The sequence below is a fragment of the Peromyscus californicus genome, unplaced genomic scaffold (assembly GCF_007827085.1).
Source record: "Peromyscus californicus insignis strain IS unplaced genomic scaffold, ASM782708v3 Scaffold_12__1_contigs__length_115047231, whole genome shotgun sequence".
NCBI classification, from domain to species: domain Eukaryota; kingdom Metazoa; phylum Chordata; class Mammalia; order Rodentia; family Cricetidae; genus Peromyscus; species Peromyscus californicus.
The window spans coordinates 84,922,428-84,940,822 of NW_026294413.1; the positions used below are offsets into that span (position 1 = coordinate 84,922,428).

General features: G+C 54.0%; 1 protein-coding gene across 1 annotated transcript in view; it reads left to right on the forward strand.

Moving 5' to 3' along the window:
• The window catches only part of Zmiz1 (zinc finger MIZ-type containing 1), a 205,787-nt gene that overhangs the window by 97,392 nt on the left and 90,000 nt on the right, over window positions 1-18,395 (forward strand). Inside the window, 2 exon segments of the mRNA XM_052733631.1 lie at window positions 10,407-10,515; window positions 14,254-14,367. Of these exon segments, the coding sequence (XP_052589591.1) occupies window positions 10,456-10,515; window positions 14,254-14,367 (174 nt within the window). The 5' untranslated portion in view covers window positions 10,407-10,455.

Below are 18,395 nucleotides of genomic sequence, written 5' to 3' on the forward strand. Positions count from 1 at the left end.
GTGTAAGCTCTCTGAGTCTTGCTTACTATAAGGTACAGGCAGTGAGACCCATCCCAATGGGCTAGAGTACAAATTAGGTGGGAAGATGTACCTGAAGAAGCTTGTTGGCATGCACACGATGTATAGAGCTGTCTAAGGTTTCTGCAGCTAAGGGAATAGGTCCAGAGAAGTGAATATCCGTAGCACTGCACATGGACTGGTGTGCTTGGAACCCCCACCCAAAAAAAAAAAAAAAACACAAGAGCACCCAATGATGGACCCCTATCCATATATCCTACCCTGAGCTGGATCTTTAGGATTGAGTTGTCCTGGCCCCTGGCCCCAGGACCATGTTCAAATGAACCAGAGACCAAGGTTCAAATCCTAGCATTGTGTTTTCTGATCTGGGGCCGATTTTAAGCTCCTTTCTTCTTTCCTGCCTGAGCAGTCCCATCAGTAGATGGCAGCAATCCTCCCTCCTGCCTTTGGCTGCGTTGTTACAGTTCATAGGAAATGTCAAATGTGAGCCTGGAGAGTGGTAGCTAAGGTGCACCTGTTCTCATTATTATTCCAGGTTAGTGGAAGCTGCAGGGTGTTCACCCCCACAGCCTTGGGGAGAAAGCCTAACTCTTTGGGCCACTGGGTTGCACACACCTGGCTCCTGTGTCCTTTGCCTGGGTGGGGGAAGGAGGGGTATTGGCCTCAGCAGATCCAGTCTTCTCCTTAGCCAGTTCCTGTGACCTTTGCCCATTCAGGAAGTGGCTGGGCCTCTGCTCCCTGCCTAAGCCAGACTTGCTGCAGAGGGGAGCTGTCTGGATTTCCATGAGAGGCAGGCACTCATGAAGCTTCTCAAGGTCTTGGATCCAGCTCTTCCTGGGGCTTCTCTTCCCAGAGATACTTTGGTGTGAGATCTTCATGTGAAACCGAGTTCGTCCTGCACCCACCCTGGTAACTCCTCTGCCTCTGCTCTTTCCTTTGTGCTCCACTGGCATGCCTCATAGGTTAGCATTTCTCAATATCTCAATAGCTGGGGACATTCATGCCTGTGGAATTTTCAGATGTGTTCAGGGAAAGGGGTGTCTGTCTTATGATCCAATACCTGTGGAAATGTCAAGTGTTCAGAGCCACGTGGGAACATGTAGAGGCCATCTCTCCAGGAGGGCAGAACACAGAACATTTGTCTCATCTGACCAGGGCCTCAATTCTTCAGGACGACCTCAGGGGGTTGTGTTCCGGGGGACAGATCACAGCCACTCACTGACCGACCCTCTCTTAACTGACCCTTCCTTCAGTGGACCCTCTCTGGCCTCCTGTCCCCACTGTAGACATTGCCTGCCTGGATAGGCTCTGTGTGGGTACCCGAGACCTTGCCTGGAGACCTCACAAGTCTCAGAGCTCCTGCCCTGTTCCTTAGCCACACTGAAACTGTACAGTCCGAGCATTTCCCACTCGGTGCCTCTGCCTAGTATCACTTTTAGTCCCCGTTCATCCTCCAAGCCCCTGTGAAGGCTCACTCAAGAGGGATGTGGGGAGGGGTTACTGGAGAGATGGCTCAGTGGTTAAGAGCACATACTGCTCTTCCTGAGGACCTGAGTTCCATCCCAGCACCCACGTCAGGCGGCTTACAACTGCCTGTGGTGCTCACTCGCATTCGTGGGCATGTACCCCACACACGTATACACAATTGAAATGATAAAAAAAGAGGGGTGCTGAGGGGTAGCGCCCCAATCCACCCTCCATCCTCAGCAGCCTCAGTTTACACACTGAGCCTCTTTTTAAAACACTACTGCAAAATTTAGTAAGCAGGCTTAAAAACTAGGCTTTGGGGTTTTTTTCAGATTGAAAAATTTTTTTTTTTTTTTTTTTTTTGGTTTTTCGAGACAGGGTTTCTCTGTGTAGCTTTGCGCCTTTTCCTGGAACTCACTTGGTAGCCCAGGCTGGCCTCGAACTCACAGAGATCCACCTGGCTCTGCCTCCCGAGTGCTGGGATTAAAGGCGTGCGCCACCACCGCCCGGCCAGATTGAAAATTTTTAGCATTCAGAGTAATGGCACATAAGTCTTCCTCAGCGGGCGCCAGGCTTCTGTTTTTTCCCTCCCTGCACGGATATTGTCCAGAAGGGCCAGGGAGCCTGTACAGAACTAGTAGTTGGGGCTAGATGCGGATTCGTGTTCCGTAACTGACTGACTGAGTGAGCCCAGCAGCCTGGGTGGCAGCTGCCGGCCGTCACCACTTCATGTTTGTGGAAGAACCCAGGGCTCGGGGGCCAGCAAATAATAGGGGCAGGATTTGAACCCAGTGGCCTAGTGCCCTTACCACTAAGTCACTCTGCCTATCTAAGACTGCATGATGACAAGAAGGTCAGGACACCCAAGTGCTCTGTGAACCGCAGAGTGCATGTGGTGGGACCTCTCGACGCCGTCGCCAGGCAGGAAGTAAGGTCCCACTTATCCCGGGAGGGCCTCTGAGCTGAGACAGCAGTGGCTCGGTCCCCTGAGACCCTCATACCCAGAAACTCACTGAGCTCAGACAAGATACTAGACAGGATGATGGGGGCTGGAACCAGCTGGAGAGAAAGGAGACTTCTGCCCAGAACCCTGGGGTCACAGCTCTGCTGGGAAGGCATGGCTGTCTCACAGTGGGCACGGAGCTTTCCTTCCTGTCACCCTTGGGATGGGCACTCAGCCCAACCCGGGGAGCTGGCAGCTCCAGGCAGCCCACTGTGGCAGCTGTGAACTGAATGTGGCCTAGCCTAGACCGGCACCTGCAAGGGCCAACTGGGACTGTGAGAGGCTGGGGTGGGGGGCTGAGAGGCTCAGCAGCTGGGGCTCCCAGTTCAAGGCAGGACTACTCAGGCTTTCGAGGTTCTTCTCTGCTCACACCCACCCTCCCCAGGTCTGTTTCTTCAGCAGTGAATGCCAGGTGGGTCTGACTGCTTCCCCAGATCCCTTCCAGGTCTAGGCCATAAGAACTGTTGCTTGTTGTTACCTTGTTTTTTTTGTTGTTGTTGTTTGTTTGTTTGTTTTGTTTTTGTTTTTCAAGACAGGGTTTCTCTGTGTAACAGTCCTGCCTGTCCTGGATCTCGCTCTGTAGACCAGGCTGGCCTTGAACTCACAGAGATCCGCCTGCCTCTGCCTCCCGAGTGCTGAGATTAAAGGCATGTGCCACCACTGCCCAGCGGTTGTTGTTTTCTGTCTGCCACTTTTAGCACAAATCTATCTTCCTTCTGATACTTTTCCTTTAAAAAAAAAAATACAGTTTTTGAAAAATTTGATAGACAGAGGCAGACAGAAGCTCCTCTAGGGGCTGGAGAGGACTCTGGTTAAAAACTCACATTGCTTTCCCAGCACCCACCTCTGGAGGCTCACAATCACTTGTAACTACAACTCCAGGGGATGAAGGGTCTGACCCCCTCTTCTGGCCTCCACAGGCACTACACTCATGTGTTTGTGTACGTGTGTGTGTGTGTGTATGTGTGTGTGTGTGTGTGTGTGTACAACCAAAATTAAATAAGAAGCTGCTCCACTGGACAGCCATACTTGCGTCTGGCTGAGAGCCTCAGTTTTCCCATCTGCAAAATGGAGTAATAGAGTCAAGCTGTGCAGCTGTGCTCTAAGACTGGCTGCTTAGCTCTGTGGTCCCGCCATCCAGGGGTCTCCGGGGAGCCTTGCTCACACTCTGGGTTTCAGAAAAGATCACCAAGTCGGGGATCTGGAGGTAGGTGTGTGGTCTACCTGACAGTCTCTTGCCGCTCACTCTCCTTTCAGAGATGAATCACTCAAGGCCGGGGAGACAGCTCCGTCAGTAACAGGCCTGTCACACAAGCACCAGGACCCCAGCTCCGATCCCTAGAACCCCCATAAGAGCCATATAGTAGTGCAAACCTACGACCCCAGCATTGATGTGTACGGCAGCAAGGGAGCCAGGCAGACCCCTGAAGCTCACTGCCACACAGCCTGGCCAAGTCAACAAACTTCAGATTCAGTGTGAGATTCTGCCTAAAAAAAAATAAAGGTGGAAAGAAACTGAAAAAAAGACATCCCGTGTCAACCTTGGACCTCCACTCACACACCCGCACACGTACACTAGCACCAACATGCACACGCTACACACATCCACAACAACAGCACACACACCAAGTTGACTCACCTGGACGTCTTCATTTCCTGGGTTAGCAAGGAGTGGGTGGGTAGACAATCATCTGTCAATGTCTGGACTACGTAAGAAGAGTGTTGTGATTGATTAGCCGTGTCTGTCTAGGGTGCAGGAGTTGGGGGTGTTTCTACCCTCAGCCTTGCTCTCAGCCCCACTGTCCCTGGACTGTGTGGTCCGTTACAGACCTATTGAGCTCTCAGGGCTCCCTCTGGAAAATGCTGTTGCCTTTGTCCTGTCAAGGTCCTCACAATACCAAGTAAGCAGATTTTGAAGGTGTGGGGAGCCAGAGGTAGGAGACAGTCAAAATACCTTCTGTGCCCAGAGCTGTAGCTATAGGAACATCTATCTGCCTGAGTTCGCTGCTTTCTGGAAGACTCCAGCTTCCCTCCTTCCCTGTCCCCCAGAGCTCTTGAGTAACCACTGGCCTCCCCCACCCCTCCCCATTTCCTGGCATCTGAGACTTCGGAATAGCCACAGGAGCCCGAGGCAAAGGCAGGTCAGGGCCTCTGTGTGAGCGCTGCTGTCCTGGGAGACACCGCACAGCCGTGATGGTCACTTCCTCGCTCTGGGCAGTGGGGCTGGGAAGGAAGTGTCCAGCTGACGAAGATCTGCCGTGCTCCTGTGCGGAATGAATGGGCTGTGCGACAGAGGCTCTTGTGGTCAGAACAGGGACAGAATCCCGGCGCCACCTCTCAGCACTATGGCCTCAAGCAAGTCACTGGGCCTCTCAGAGCCTCGGTTTCCTCTCTGTGGCCGGGCCATGATAACTGGAACAGAAGTCACAGCAGAGCTGACCCTAAGTGAGGTGACGCAGAGAACCTAGCGGGAAGACTGGCTTTGGGGAGAAGGAGAGCCCCAAAGGCCTTGCCCAGGACTGGACCAGCCCTTGTGTGTGTGTGTGTGTGTGTGCGTGTGTGTGTGTGTGTGTGTGTGTGTGTGTGTGTGTGTGTGTGTGTGTGTGTGTTGGGGGAGTGGGGATCAGGGACCTAGACTGTGGCCAGAGCGGGCAGGAGGGCTTGACTTGAGGGTAGTGAAAGGCTACCGAGGCACCCTGTGCCCAGAGGACAAAGAGCCCAGATGCAGTTGCAGTCCCAGGCTTAGTGTGGGTGGGGACAATGGCCGACCTTTCTCGGGTCGTGTGTCACTTCTCTAGACAGTCCAGGGCAGAATGTCAGGCACGGCCAGGTGGGGCTGCCCTTCGGGACCTGGCTCTGAAAGGAAGGCTCTGAAGTTTTCCTTTAACCAATGCCAACAGTGGATGTTCCTATGGATAGGGTGGGTGCTGGAAGATGGGGTCACTGAGAGAAGAGGGTCCACCCTTCCAGAAACCTCCAACACGGAGCCAGAGCCTCTGCAGTCACTGGCCAGATGGTGTGGGCCTTATGGAGTCTGGTCACAGGGTGTTTGCTGCTTGGATAGAGGAAGCAGGTGTGGGCCTTCCAGAATCCTTCCTCCCAAGTGTCTTTGCTCGCTCGCTCCGCTCCTCAGCCCAGCAGGGAGGGGAGGAGATTTCCTGTCCTCCTGTAGAAGACACAGACTCAGGAGGTGAAGGGGCCTTCCCAAAGCCCACAGCCAGGAAGGCCTGGCCCTCGGCCCACCACCCACTGGAGCCCTGCCCTGTGCAGGCCTCCTGCCTGCCCAGGGCCTGCCTCACTGCCTGACCTAGAGAAGGACAGCTGGTCCCCAGCAGCTGCCCAGGGCTTCCTCACTCCTCTGGCTCCTGCTGCCTGCCCTTCTTCCAGACTCCCCTGGAGTAGAACACCAAAATCGGAGTCACTCCCTCCACCTGCCTTTGCTTCCCGTTTCTCGGAGCTTCCAGGACTTCCCTTTCAAGATGAGGAGGGTGGAGGTCTACATCAGAGCTTCCCTTACCTCAGCCCCATCCACCCCACCCACCCCACTGTTAACTAAGACTACATTCAAAATGACCTTGAACTCAGATCAGCCATTGGTTAAGTAGCTCAACTCCACCTTAAATAAGACCTATGAACTCACTCTTGGTCATTTTCCTAGACCCAAGACTTCACTATGAAAATGGAAAAGGTTTGCCCATGGACTGCCAGAGATCGTCCTTTTCACCCATGGGACAAGAGTCACTCCTTAAGAACACTGCCCTAGATGGCCAGTACCTCCCAGGCTCAAGATCCCCTGGGTACAGCTAAGATTTCAATGCTCAGTACCTTAGCCATGGCCATGCACCCTCACTTGTCTCTCCATCGAATGAGCACATTCTGGGTATGGGACTTAAGACACATGAGTGCCACGCGTCGCAGCTGAAGGGGAGGCAGGTGTATGACAGATGCTGAGGAGACAGGAGTAGAGTGAGTGAGCAGTGCCACTGGGGGGTTACAGTTGACTAGCCCTTGAGTGAAAGGGGCAGGCATTCTGACCCGAGTGAGGGCAGGCCGAATCAAAGCTGTAGCAGTGTCTTCAGAGCTCAGACTAGGAGTCAGCCCGCTGTCCAAGGGAGGGACTTGGGATGTGAGCTAAAAAGTGGTGGGAGATGGGGGGCCAGGCCAGGAAAGGCCATGGGTGAGCCTTTCCCTCTCAAAATCTAAAGCTGGGATGGTCCCCTAGAGCCTGGCTTTATCTATCAATCATCTATCTATCGATCGATCGATCGATCGATCTATCTATCATCTATCTATCTATTGCCTAGCAAGGCTGTCCCCAGCTAGCCAGCCCTGGTCCTGTTTCAGAGCCCAATCTCTACTCAGGCTGTTGGTAGAGCCTCCCACCCCTGCTGCCGGCCCCGCTCCCCACCCCCTACTCAAACTGCAGATGTGCATGGTGATTGAATCATTTCTGCACACCGTTGCTCACACAGCTCCCCAGAGATGTGCTACTTGCCTGTGCAAGCTGTCAGGAGATGTGTGTGCTCGAGTGCATCTGGGCCAGCAGCCCATGTGTGCACATACCTGCTCCGGAGAGTGCAGAGGGGGGCACGCAGGTGCAGGAACAGTCCAAAAACACCTCCACCTGGAGGTGCTCGGGATCGCTAGCTAGGCCTAAAAAGTAAGAAAGGAAAGCTGTCTGTAAAATGGTTGTGAGGTGTTCCTGCCACACTAGTGCTACAGTAAAGGGCTCTAAGTGCCCACAGTACAGTAAAAATGCCCTGTCCCTGTGTCCAGGGAAGAATCCAGGGCAGGGCCCTGTGTGTAAGACAGCCAGAGGGGTCTTGTCCATATGAGGCTTCTGTCTGCTCCGTTCTGCCCCTGGCAGAGTTGAAGAGGCTGGCTTCTTAGCCTTCAGTTCTCCACAGTTCATTCTCAGAGCGGCTTTCCGTCCACAGGGCAGACTTGGCCTGAGCTTTGCTGGGAGATGACAGTGTAAACAGACTCCTCCCAGCACGACCACCCCTGGAAACTGGGAAGACTCAGCCTGACTCCCATGTCGTCACCTAAAACCTTCCATATATGTAATGAACCCTGACCAGGCGTAGCTTCAAAAAGGGGCAGTGTCTGGGGCATTGGGCCGTCTTGGGGGTGGGCCTCTCATGGAGTTTTCCAGGCAGCAGGCTCCCCAGCTTGGGAAGAATCTTTGAATTTTGAAGTTGAGTGCTCTGTTCCTACTGAGGTGAAGTTTCCAGGCAGCCAGAGCCCTCAGAGATGCTGGAGTCTGGCAGGCTGCCAGAGGATGACTGGCCCAGCCCTTCATTTTACAGTTAAGAGAAATTGAGACCCAGCTTCTTACCCGGTTCATCCAGTGGGAGGGTGGCGGAGCGGGCACCCATTGCAGATCCCAGGTTAACTAGGAAGGCTTTAACACAGAGATAGCATAGTCAAGGTCCCTGACGGAGCCCACAACCACTCAGAGGACAACAGAGTGGAAGAGGCTACCAGGCATTACTTTGGGTTGATAGAGAGCCCAGACCTTCCTGGGTGCTAGAGCTGCAGCCACTAAGGGTTTATAAGGACTTCTAAAGGCACCTAGAGGTAAGCATAGGCGAGCGCTGCTTCTGTGGCTGCAGAGCGACCTCTGCTGGCTGCCAAGCACTCACCACTTCCCGACTGCAGGGTGCTACGCTCAGGTTCTGGGGTGGCCTTGGAAACCATTCACTTCGGATGGGTTGAGTGGAACAAGGACATCCTCAGGGGGCCCAGTCATGGCTTGAGATAGAAATATAAAGGAGAGTCTTAGAGGCCCGGAAAGAACAGCATGTTCATGGTTAGGAAGGCAGAGGTTTCCATATTAGCTCAACCATGCCTCAGAACTGGGCTTCAGTGAAAACAGCAGGTACAGAAGCCAGACTGTCCCTTCCATGTCCCACTTCTTCTGCCTAGTGCCTGGACCCTTAGCTTTCACATCCTCTCCCCTTGCAATGTGGAATTCAGACCCATCACTTCCATTCATTTCTGGTGTTAATGACCCCAGTCTCCACCATTAATATCAGCAGGTTGGAACAGGAAAGCCAGGATTCTGCCCTAGCTCTTACAAGACCAATGGTAAACTGAGTCACAGTTTCCTCATCTACAATGTGGGACTACTACAGTATCTGTCAGTGCCCAGGGCCTGGACCAGCACCTGACCATTAGCAGAAGCTCAACCAGTTGTCACCTAGTAGGTGACCTAGGGTAAATGCAGGGTTGTTTTTTTTTTTTTTTTTTTCTTTTGAGACAGAGTGTCAGCAAAACTGGTGATCCTCCTGCCTCAGCCTTGCAAATGCTGTGATGACGCATGCATGCGCCAAGAGTTTCTTGAACACTGGAAGATCACGTCATTTTCATAGGCCGTGCACTGGCCCCAGCGCTGGAGATCTTGCAGTGTTCCCGGGCCAGTGGACGCACAGGGCTGGGCAGATGGAAGGATGTAAGGATGGATGGATGGATGGATGTAAGGATGGATGGATGGATGGATGGATGGATGGATGTAAGGATGGATGGATGGATGTAAGGGTGGATGGATGGATGGATGGATGGATGTAAGGATGGATGGATGGATGGATGGACGGACGGATGGATGGATGGATGGATGGATGGATGTAAGGATGGATGGATGTAAGGATGGATGGATGGATGGATGGATGGATGGATGGACGGACGGACGGACGGACGGACGGACGGATGGATGGATGGATGGATGGATGGATGGATGGATGTAAGGATGGACGGACGGATGGATGGATGGATGGATGGACGGATGGATGGATGGATGGATGGACGGATGGATGGATGGATGGATGGACGGACGGATGGATGGATGGATGTAAGGATGGACGGACGGATGGATGGATGGATGGATGGATGGGTGGATGGGTGGACGGACGGATGGATGGATGTAAGGATGGATGGATGTAAGGATGGATGGATGGATGGATGTAAGGATGGATGTAAGGATGGATGGATGGACGGATGGATGGACGGACGGATGGATGGATGTAAGGATGGATGTAAGGATGGATGGATGGATGGATGGATGGATGGATGGACGGATGGATGGACGGACGGACGGATGGATGGATGGATGGATGGATGGATGGGTGGACGGATGGATGGACGGACGGACGGACGGATGGATGGATCAGTTGTCCTAGTCAGGTTACTATCACTGTGATGAAACGCCGTGACCGAAAGCAGCATGGGGAGGAAAGGGTTAACTTAGCTTACGTACACTGAATTACAGCCCACTGGGGGAAACCGAGGCAGGAAGTCAAATGGGATGGAGCACTGGAGCTGATGCAGAGGCCATGGAGGGGGGCTGCTTCCTGGCCTGCTCCCCATGGCTCACTCAACCTGCTTCCTTAGAGAACCCAGGACCACCAGCCCAGGGGTGGCACCACCCACCATGGGCTGGGCCCTCTCCCATCAATCACTAATGAAGAAAATTCCCCACCGGCTTTTCTGCCCACAGCCTGATGTTATGAAGGCAGGTTTTTTTGTTGTTGTTGTTTTTGTTTTTTCAACTGAGGCTCCTTCCTCTCAAATGACTTTAGCTTGTGTCAAGTTGACATAAAACTACCCAGGACATCAACAAACAAGACAGTCACTGAAATGATAAAGAAATGATGGGCCTGGAGTCGGGTGTCAGGAGGTATAAACATTTGACAAGTACCAGGACAGTGAAATGAGGGTCGGGATGATGGACGGGAGAAATAAATACAGCAAACCCCCACTTTTACCTTCTTGCTGGAAGACTACAGGACGAAGCTGGGCACCCAGGGCCCCTCGAGGGCAGGACTGCCAAGTGTTGAAGGGGGAGGCTAATAGCGGGAAGGCTGTGCAAGGTCGTCAGGTGTGGCGCCACCCAGTGACACCCTCTCTCCTCTCTCCTCAGGCTGGACCACGTTCATGGCTCTCGGGTAGAAACCAGCGAAACGGCCAGAATGAATTCTATGGACAGGCACATCCAGCAGACCAATGACCGTCTGCAGTGCATCAAGCAGGTGAGTGTGGCCGGCTGGCAGGGTGGGGAGGGGAGGCAGGGAGTAGGTCTGTGCTGCAGCAGGATGGCCCCTGAGTGCCAGCCTAACCCTAGACTCACACACACATGAACGCCAGCACCGCCTCACCCCGACCCAGCTGTGTGACTTTGGGCCAGTGCCCTGCCTTCTCTGGACTTTGCTTCCATACTTTGAGCTGTGGTGAGCAAGCAGTGAGACGTCTAACACCGTGGTCCCTTCCTCTGCTCTCCGGCTCCCTGCTCCAGCTGTGTGCTAACAGAAATGAGAAAAGGCCTGGTATAGTGACGCACACTAGGTAGATGGAAGCAGAAAGATCAGGAGTTCAAGATAATTTTCAGCTACTTTGCGAGTCTGAGGCCAGGCTGGGCTATGCCAAAAAGTTACAAGAAAAGGTTCTGGGAAACTAAATCATTTTACAGAAAAGGAAACTGAGGCACAGAAAGGGAACAGTACCTTAGTGGTGTTAGGACAACTTCATCCTACAGTGTGGGGGTTACCCCAGCTTACCCACACACTGACTGAGCCCCAGTGACCGTTCACCTCCAGCACCCATGGCATGGGCTGTTGGTAAGTGGGGAACTCCTCACTAGACACGCCCCACCAGAGATGACTAGAAATGATGCTCTACCCTTGGGCCCAACCTCCAGCCGAGGACTGTGGAGTCTCAGGCATCACAACTTAATCAGAATAGAAAGGCAATTGTCTGCATGCATGGATGACAAATATGTCTGCTGGGTGGACCCTGGCAGGTGCAGACTGTGACTCCCACCCTGGGCCTCATAACCTTGGACTCCCGCACCAAATTCTTCTGGCACAGCCTTCCCAGCCACAATCCCAGCCACCAGCGGTCCCTGGCATTGCACACCCCAGCACTGTGCAGCCCTCCTCGGCAGCCCTCTGGGTTGGCTGCTTCTCTTCTTTAGCCTGAACCAAAGCTTCCGCTTCACAGGGTGCACTTCTCAGGGCTCTTAGTCATCTCAGTGCCACAGGAAGAATCCTGAACTGCGAATCAGTTCACTGTGCCCGGCAACCTCCCCAGGCCCTCGGCAGCTTCCAGAGCATCAGCACACCCTGTGCCTGAGCTCAGGGGCTTCTTGGTCACCTAGTAACCAACCTCACCTATCCTGCTCCCCTCCTGAGCAGAGACAAGAGGATCTCTCAAAGTCCACAGTGTCCTACCTAGGGCTCAGTCCATCCAGAGTGGGGCCATAGTATTTTGGGTGGGTGCAGAGGAGAGTGGACCAATAAATGGTTCTATAAGAGGATGGTGGGTGAGTGGGTAGATGGACATATGGCTGGGGAGTTAGATGAGTGGGTAGGTATAGATGATAGATGGATAGATGAATGAATGGGTGGCTGGCTGGATAAATTGGCTTCTAGATGAATGGACAGATGAATGAGTGGATGGGTAAGGGATAGATAAAGTAATTAATGGACCAGTGGGCGGATGGGCAGGTAGATATGTGGATGGATTTGTTCTGGATGGATGAATGGATAGACACATGGATGGATTGTATGATTCACAGAGGGACTGGTGGGCAGCTGGGAGCCAGCCCTGGTTGGAGCATTGGTGTGCGCAGTTCCTGCCCACACACTCAACAATCATGGATCTAGCTCCAGTCTCCTGAGGAACTGTAGAGATGGGCGGGCTTTCTGATGGGAAACAGGGCATTGGAGTCCGGGGTCAGCCACTGCTGAGAGCCTCTGCCAGTGATTCAAAATGTGTCCCTACTCCAGGCTGTTCATCCTAAGCCCCTCTTGGTCCCTTTCCCTCCCGGGGCCACTGGGGTCCCTTGTGAAGTGGCCTGGTGGCTGGCCTCAGTAGAGAAGCTGTCATTAGGATAGCTGGACACCCACCCATCACTCCTTTCAGACCTTACCTTGTGCCGGGACAAGGAGTACCTAGGAAGTTGCTTCTACCCTCTGGAGTCTAGAGTCTATAGACTTAAGAGAAGTCTATGGTCATAAGAGAAGCAAGGCTCCTGCCTAAGAAGCACCAGTTGCCTCCAGCCATACCTGGCCCCACTCTGTAACATGCTTATCCCACACTCCTATACTTGGCCACAGCCCTGCAAGCTGCCACCACCCCGGCCCCCACCTTTCCTCGATGAGGGCTCTGAGGTTCAGTAGTGTCCTCGGGGCTGCGTGACTCCATGGCTGGGGTGGGGTTGGGGCCAGGTGTGTACTTTGTGTGTCGGGACACAGTCTCTCTGTGTGCTTAAGCCATATTGAGGCTGCGGGCAGCAACTAGAGCAGAGACAAGGACCTCAGCCGAGGCCACAGAGCTCCAGGCAACAGCCAGCTAAGGGGTGCTCTGCTACTGTTTACCTCATCTGTGGGATACATCCCATAATGAGCCAGCTGTGAGTGAAGAGGAGTAGAGGCAGACTGGCAAGATACAGAAGGGTGGAGCTCCACGAGGGCCTGACCACGAGCAGGCTTGGGAATCAGCCTCGGAGGGCCATCCAGGAGCTCAGCTCTCTGAAGAGCATTGCTGTGACCCCCGGAGGTTGCTGACACCGCCGATTGGTTGTGACATCACATAAATAAATGAAACACCTAGTTGTCAGCGGGAGTGCAAGCCAGAAGGAGCTGCTGGGCTGCCACGCTCCATCAGAGCCCCAGTGTTCCCGGAGGCCTCTGAAAGGCGGAGAAGAAGAAGAAGAAAACATAGAAGCAGAAGCCAAAGCCAGGCAGCCGTCGTCCCAGAGAGTGTGGCTGGGTATGCAGGTCCCTCCTCTCCTGGTGATCTTGTAGAAGGAGCTGCTGCTTTAGAGAGCCAAGCCTGAGAGCCTCGCACAGCTGGGCTCCCACAGGGGAGGCAGGGAACCTCTGGGGAGACCGAGATCGAGCCAAGGGCCGGCCCATGTGGAACCGCCCCACCTGTCAGGCGCTCTGCCTGGCCTACATAAGCCCAGTCTTGTTTAATCCTCACTCAGCCCCATGACAGAGGCTGTGTCTGCTCACCCGCCCCTTTTCTCCACTCTGTTTTTTTCCCTCCCTTTTTCTCATGGAGAGGGGTGTTCTCATTGAGTTCACTTATCTTTCCTCACTATAAGCTCTTCCTTGCGTGAACCGTACTATGACAAGCTCAAGGAACCAAACCGCCCATGACCCCCGTGGGCGGTTCATCCTCCCCATCTTACAGATGGATGGCCGGAGCGAGGAGAGGTGAAGGGACCATCGAGGATTAATAAGGGGCACAGGCAGAGTGATCCCAGAGCCCTGACCCCAGAGGCACTCCCATAGCCCTATTCGGGGATTCTAGCTCCTAGGCCCACCCTGCCTTGGTTGCGAATCGACTCAAGCCGCAGGCGGGTTACAGGGTTCATCTAGGCCAGTGTGATCTGCTGTCCCTACCATTACCAAGGGTCCTGGAGCTGCTAGCATCCTGTATGTGTACAACTGGTTTCTACCAGGACCTTGGAGATACCCTTGTGGGTACCACCTTCCAAAACCCCTCTGGGACCTTCCCCAGCAGCCGCATCCTCAGAGCACTTGGATGTCTGATGGCTCTGGCCTTTCTTGGCCTGCCCTGGCTCTAGTCTTTGAAGTGGGTTACTGGCCTCATCCTGCTGCAGCGAGCCAGGCCTTGTATAGAGGGTGGTTGATGAAGCTGGATAATCTGGCCTGCCTTCTGCCCATTCTGTGGGTGTCTTTTCTGACCAGGCCTGGGGTGGCCTCCATCTGCAGCCTCAAGCCTTTCCTCTTTCTCCACAGCACTTACAGAACCCCGCCAACTTCCACAATGCTGCCACAGAGCTGCTGGATTGGTGTGGAGACCCGCGAGCCTTCCAGCGGCCCTTTGAGCAGAGCCTCATGGGCTGCCTGACGGTGAGTCTCCACCTCCCCGACCCAGCACACAGGGAAGCACGGATGTAGGACAACTGCCCATACTGCAGGCTGGCCCTGCTGTTGCCCGCCCCCCAGGTCTGATATGGGTAGTGTGGCTTCCTCACACTATTGAGAAGCACACTGTGAGGACCAGTACTCCATGACAAGCAGGACAGCTCAACTTCTAAGGACTGCCTTCCTTTCCCACGGCCGCTTGTCCCTTTATTTGCTGAACATTTATTGAGGTCCCCTCTGGTCATCTACCCATCCACTCAAGAACACGTATCAGGCCCCTGTTACATTCATCCATCTGGACAAATAAACCTTGATTGATCCCTCACTTATCATGTGTGGTCCCCCTTTGCCAAGTCCTGGAAACCCCAAGAGGAATAAAACTTTCTTAAGCTTGATTTCTTAGTAAGGGACAGCCGTGTAGAGAAATGACCAAGAAAACAGTGTTAGAGCCACCTGGATCTTTATCAGCTGAAAGGTGGGGCTGGTCTTGCAAAACCACACGTGCATATGCCGCAGCTGGCCAAGCTGCTGACCACAGCCAGGTCCCTGGGCCACAAAGCAGCATGTGCAAAGGCCCTTGGTGTCCAAAACACTGGGTAGGGCTCTAGGATCCAGACTGGGCAGGACCTTAAACCTGAGGCCCAGAACTTGAGACCGGAGGGAAGGACCTGAGGGGTCTTTCCTCGCATTCAAGTGTTCCCTCTAATCGTGTGGCTTGCATTTGAAAGTGTGAACCTGGTGAGACAATTAACTGTCCTCAGAAGGCCTGTGGTGGGCTTGGAAGGGAGCGTGGATGACACTGCGGGAGCCTGGATGTCCTGGTTGTGGAATGGAGGCTTAGCCAGGCAGGAATGGTGTCTCTTGAGGAGCTCCAGCCGGGAGGGAAGCAAAGAGCACAGTTTAGCTCTACCTTAGAAGGGGAAACTTGGTGAGCGCATAATTGGGCTCTCTTGTTCTGAGAAAGGCTGAGCTGCCTGTGGCACATGCCACCTCCCAGAATCCACCCGTCCTTCGAGCTGCCCATTTTACAGAGGACACTAAGACTCAGAACTGACTGCCGTGGCACCCAGACTTGAAAACAGCTTAGTCTCTAGCTGAGGCCCGCCCGAACCTTAGAGGGGATGTTCCAGTCCGTCTATAACATGGCCCAGACCCTCTTGGGACTCTTCTGTCAGAAGCTGCTCCCATCTGTCTCCCTCCAACCACCTGCATGGTCCTGTCTTCCTCGTCCTTCAGCCCCCAAGCTCCCCTCTCCTCCCAACTGCCTAATCCTCTTTGTGGGATCTGGGTCCGGCCTAAGCCCCGTAGAGAGGGCCAGATGTTGCCCAGGCCACAGTTTTCCTATAACTGTAGTGGGAAGAGAAGGTGGGGGCCATGCACAGAATATCATCAAACAAACTAATATGCTTCCCCAGCACACTGCCCCAAGCTTGGCCCTGCCCAGATCATGGACCTCAGTGAGATCTTGGCCCTGGCCAGCCTGGATAGACCAGGAACTGGCCCTGCCTTGACTTTCTCATTCAGCCGACGTTTACCAAGTCACTGCTGGTAAAACACAGTAGGAGCTCAAGTTCCCAGGGGAGAACCAACAACAGGCCAGGAGAACGGAGCCTGGGTGTCAGCTGGAAGGGACAGGTTCTGGTGGCAAGGAAGCAGAAAATTGAGAGCTGTGCTGGCGTATGCACAGTAGCTGTGGGGGTCTGTTCTGGGAGTGAGCAACAAGGCAGGCCTTCCTTCCTGGAGGAGGGACTCCGCCCCGGAGGAGGGACTCCACCCCGGAGGAGGGACTCCACCCCGGAGGACCCCTGATGAGCCTTTCCAGGCAGAGGGCACTATGTCTATCGCTGGGTCCTCTCACTGCATCCCCACAATAAAGCATGTCGTTTGCTCCTGTCCTCCAGCCTGCCCCCCCCAACCAAAGGGAGCCCTTAAAAGCCCCTCTGCTGCCCCACCCCCCCACCCCCCGACATCACACACACACACACACACACACACACACACACACACACACACACACACGGCCCCAGCTGCACAGGCCTGTGAGCTGAGGAGAGCCTGCTGCAGGAGGAAGTTGGAGAGAGGACAGTCATAGAAGTTGACCTTGGTATCCAACCTCTTTTCTGGGGCTCCATCTTCATGGTATATAAAGAGTGTGCCAGGTAGGCAGGGAAGCGGGGTGGGGGGTGGGTCACCATCCTCACCCCGTGCTGCCTGCAAGAAGAGATGAATGCAGGGTAAGGAGGCTAAGGTCTTCCCAACACACACACACACACACACACACACACACACACACACACACACACACACCACTGGACTGCAGGCTTGGGTCCCTCCCTAGCCAGGGGCAGCTAAGCCTGCAGGTTGACACAGTTCCCTAGGTGACCTCTGAGAGCTGGCTCCAAATTCCTCCAGATCCGGCTTACTTTGAGGATATAAATTAAAAACCACTCAGCTGCGGGCAACACATGGACATGGAGGGGGTGTTGTTGTTGTTTGGGTTTCTGTTTCGTTTTGCTTTGCTTTTTGTTTCTTTGCCACTAAATTCTAAACTGCCCAGGTTCAATTTTAAGTGTGAGGCTCTGGGCCACAGGCCACCTGAACCGAGCCCTGGAAGCCTGTCTGGACTCATTCCAATCCACCAGCCGTGGGAGATTTGTACCCATCTCACAGGTGGAAGTAACTGAGGCCCAGGGAATAGGTAGTCACTTGAGTGATGTGGAATGACTGGCAAGGGGCACCTGCAGACCCCAGATTCAGAGCATCAGCTGCAACAGCAGGACCATATACTCCCTTAAGCAAGTCCCCTCCCGGTCCTGTCTCGGGGACAGTGTTTTCACCCTTTGAAGTATTGAAATTACTAAACATCCCTGCCAGGTGTCCCTCTCAAGGTCTAGGTAAGGTCTGTGGCAGCCAGGCCCAGCAGAAGGGCAGCCTCACACTAGCTGGTTTTTAGCATGCATCCAGTCTAGTAGGGCAGCTGCTTGTCTTCCTGCCTAGGGACTCTCGCTGGAGTCCAGCAGGCCTCTCTGGGATACAAGCTGCCCAGAGAGACACACCTTAACAATGGCCACTGGACCCTACCTGATAAACCTTTCTTGGGGGCTGGGCAGCACGTGAGACTGTCCAGCGTCACCGGCTACAGCTTGTTTACTCTGACACCTGTGAGTGTGAGCTTAAGTAGAACCCTTTCTGGGTCTCAGCTTCTTCCACAACAACAACAAAAACCCAGCTTGAGCCCACAGCCCCTTCTACAAGCCAGACTTGGCAATAGCAGACCCACCAGCTCGCCGGCCTGAAGTCCTTACAGCCTGCTCATGACCCCAGGCCGCTCTTGCTCAACTCAGCTAGAATCATTTTTCCAAACCAGAGCAGCAAGACTGGCCGGTATCGGCCAGGCACAAAACCTTTGCCTTGCTTCCCTGACCCAGAGCCCAGGGGCCTCCCTGGAGGTGGGGAGCTGTGACTTTGACCTTTCATTGGCCAGACTACCTGGATCACACACACACATACTACACCCTTGTCCTCTGGGAGCCAAGTTCTCAGTATACTATTAATGGTGTCAACAGTCCCCCGGCAGAACCTCAGTACTGCACCGGTTCAAACGCAGTGACTCCACAGCTGACCTCCCTGATGCCCCCCCTAGGCTGTTGTGCCAGAAGGCACTCAGGGGAGTGAGGAAGGTTCTGGACTTTCTGAACTGCAACATCTAAACTGCAGCTCAGAAAGTCGAGAACCTTCCCACACTTCCCTGAGTGCTTGCCTTGAAAATTTCCACAAGCCAGATTGTGTTAGGGATCTGGGCCAAGACAGTGAGGAGCCTCCACCCTAGGTGGGTAGAGACTCCGGACTAACACAGGCCAGAGAGCCCGTGGGAAAGAGACTGGGGAGCAGGAAAGGATTCTGTTTGCATCAGAAGCTAAGCAAACACCCCAAAGTGAAATTAGCTACCCACCCCTACCCCCATCCTGGCTGACATTGGCCCTGCAGGGGGTTCCTGGGAGAAGGGCCAAAGG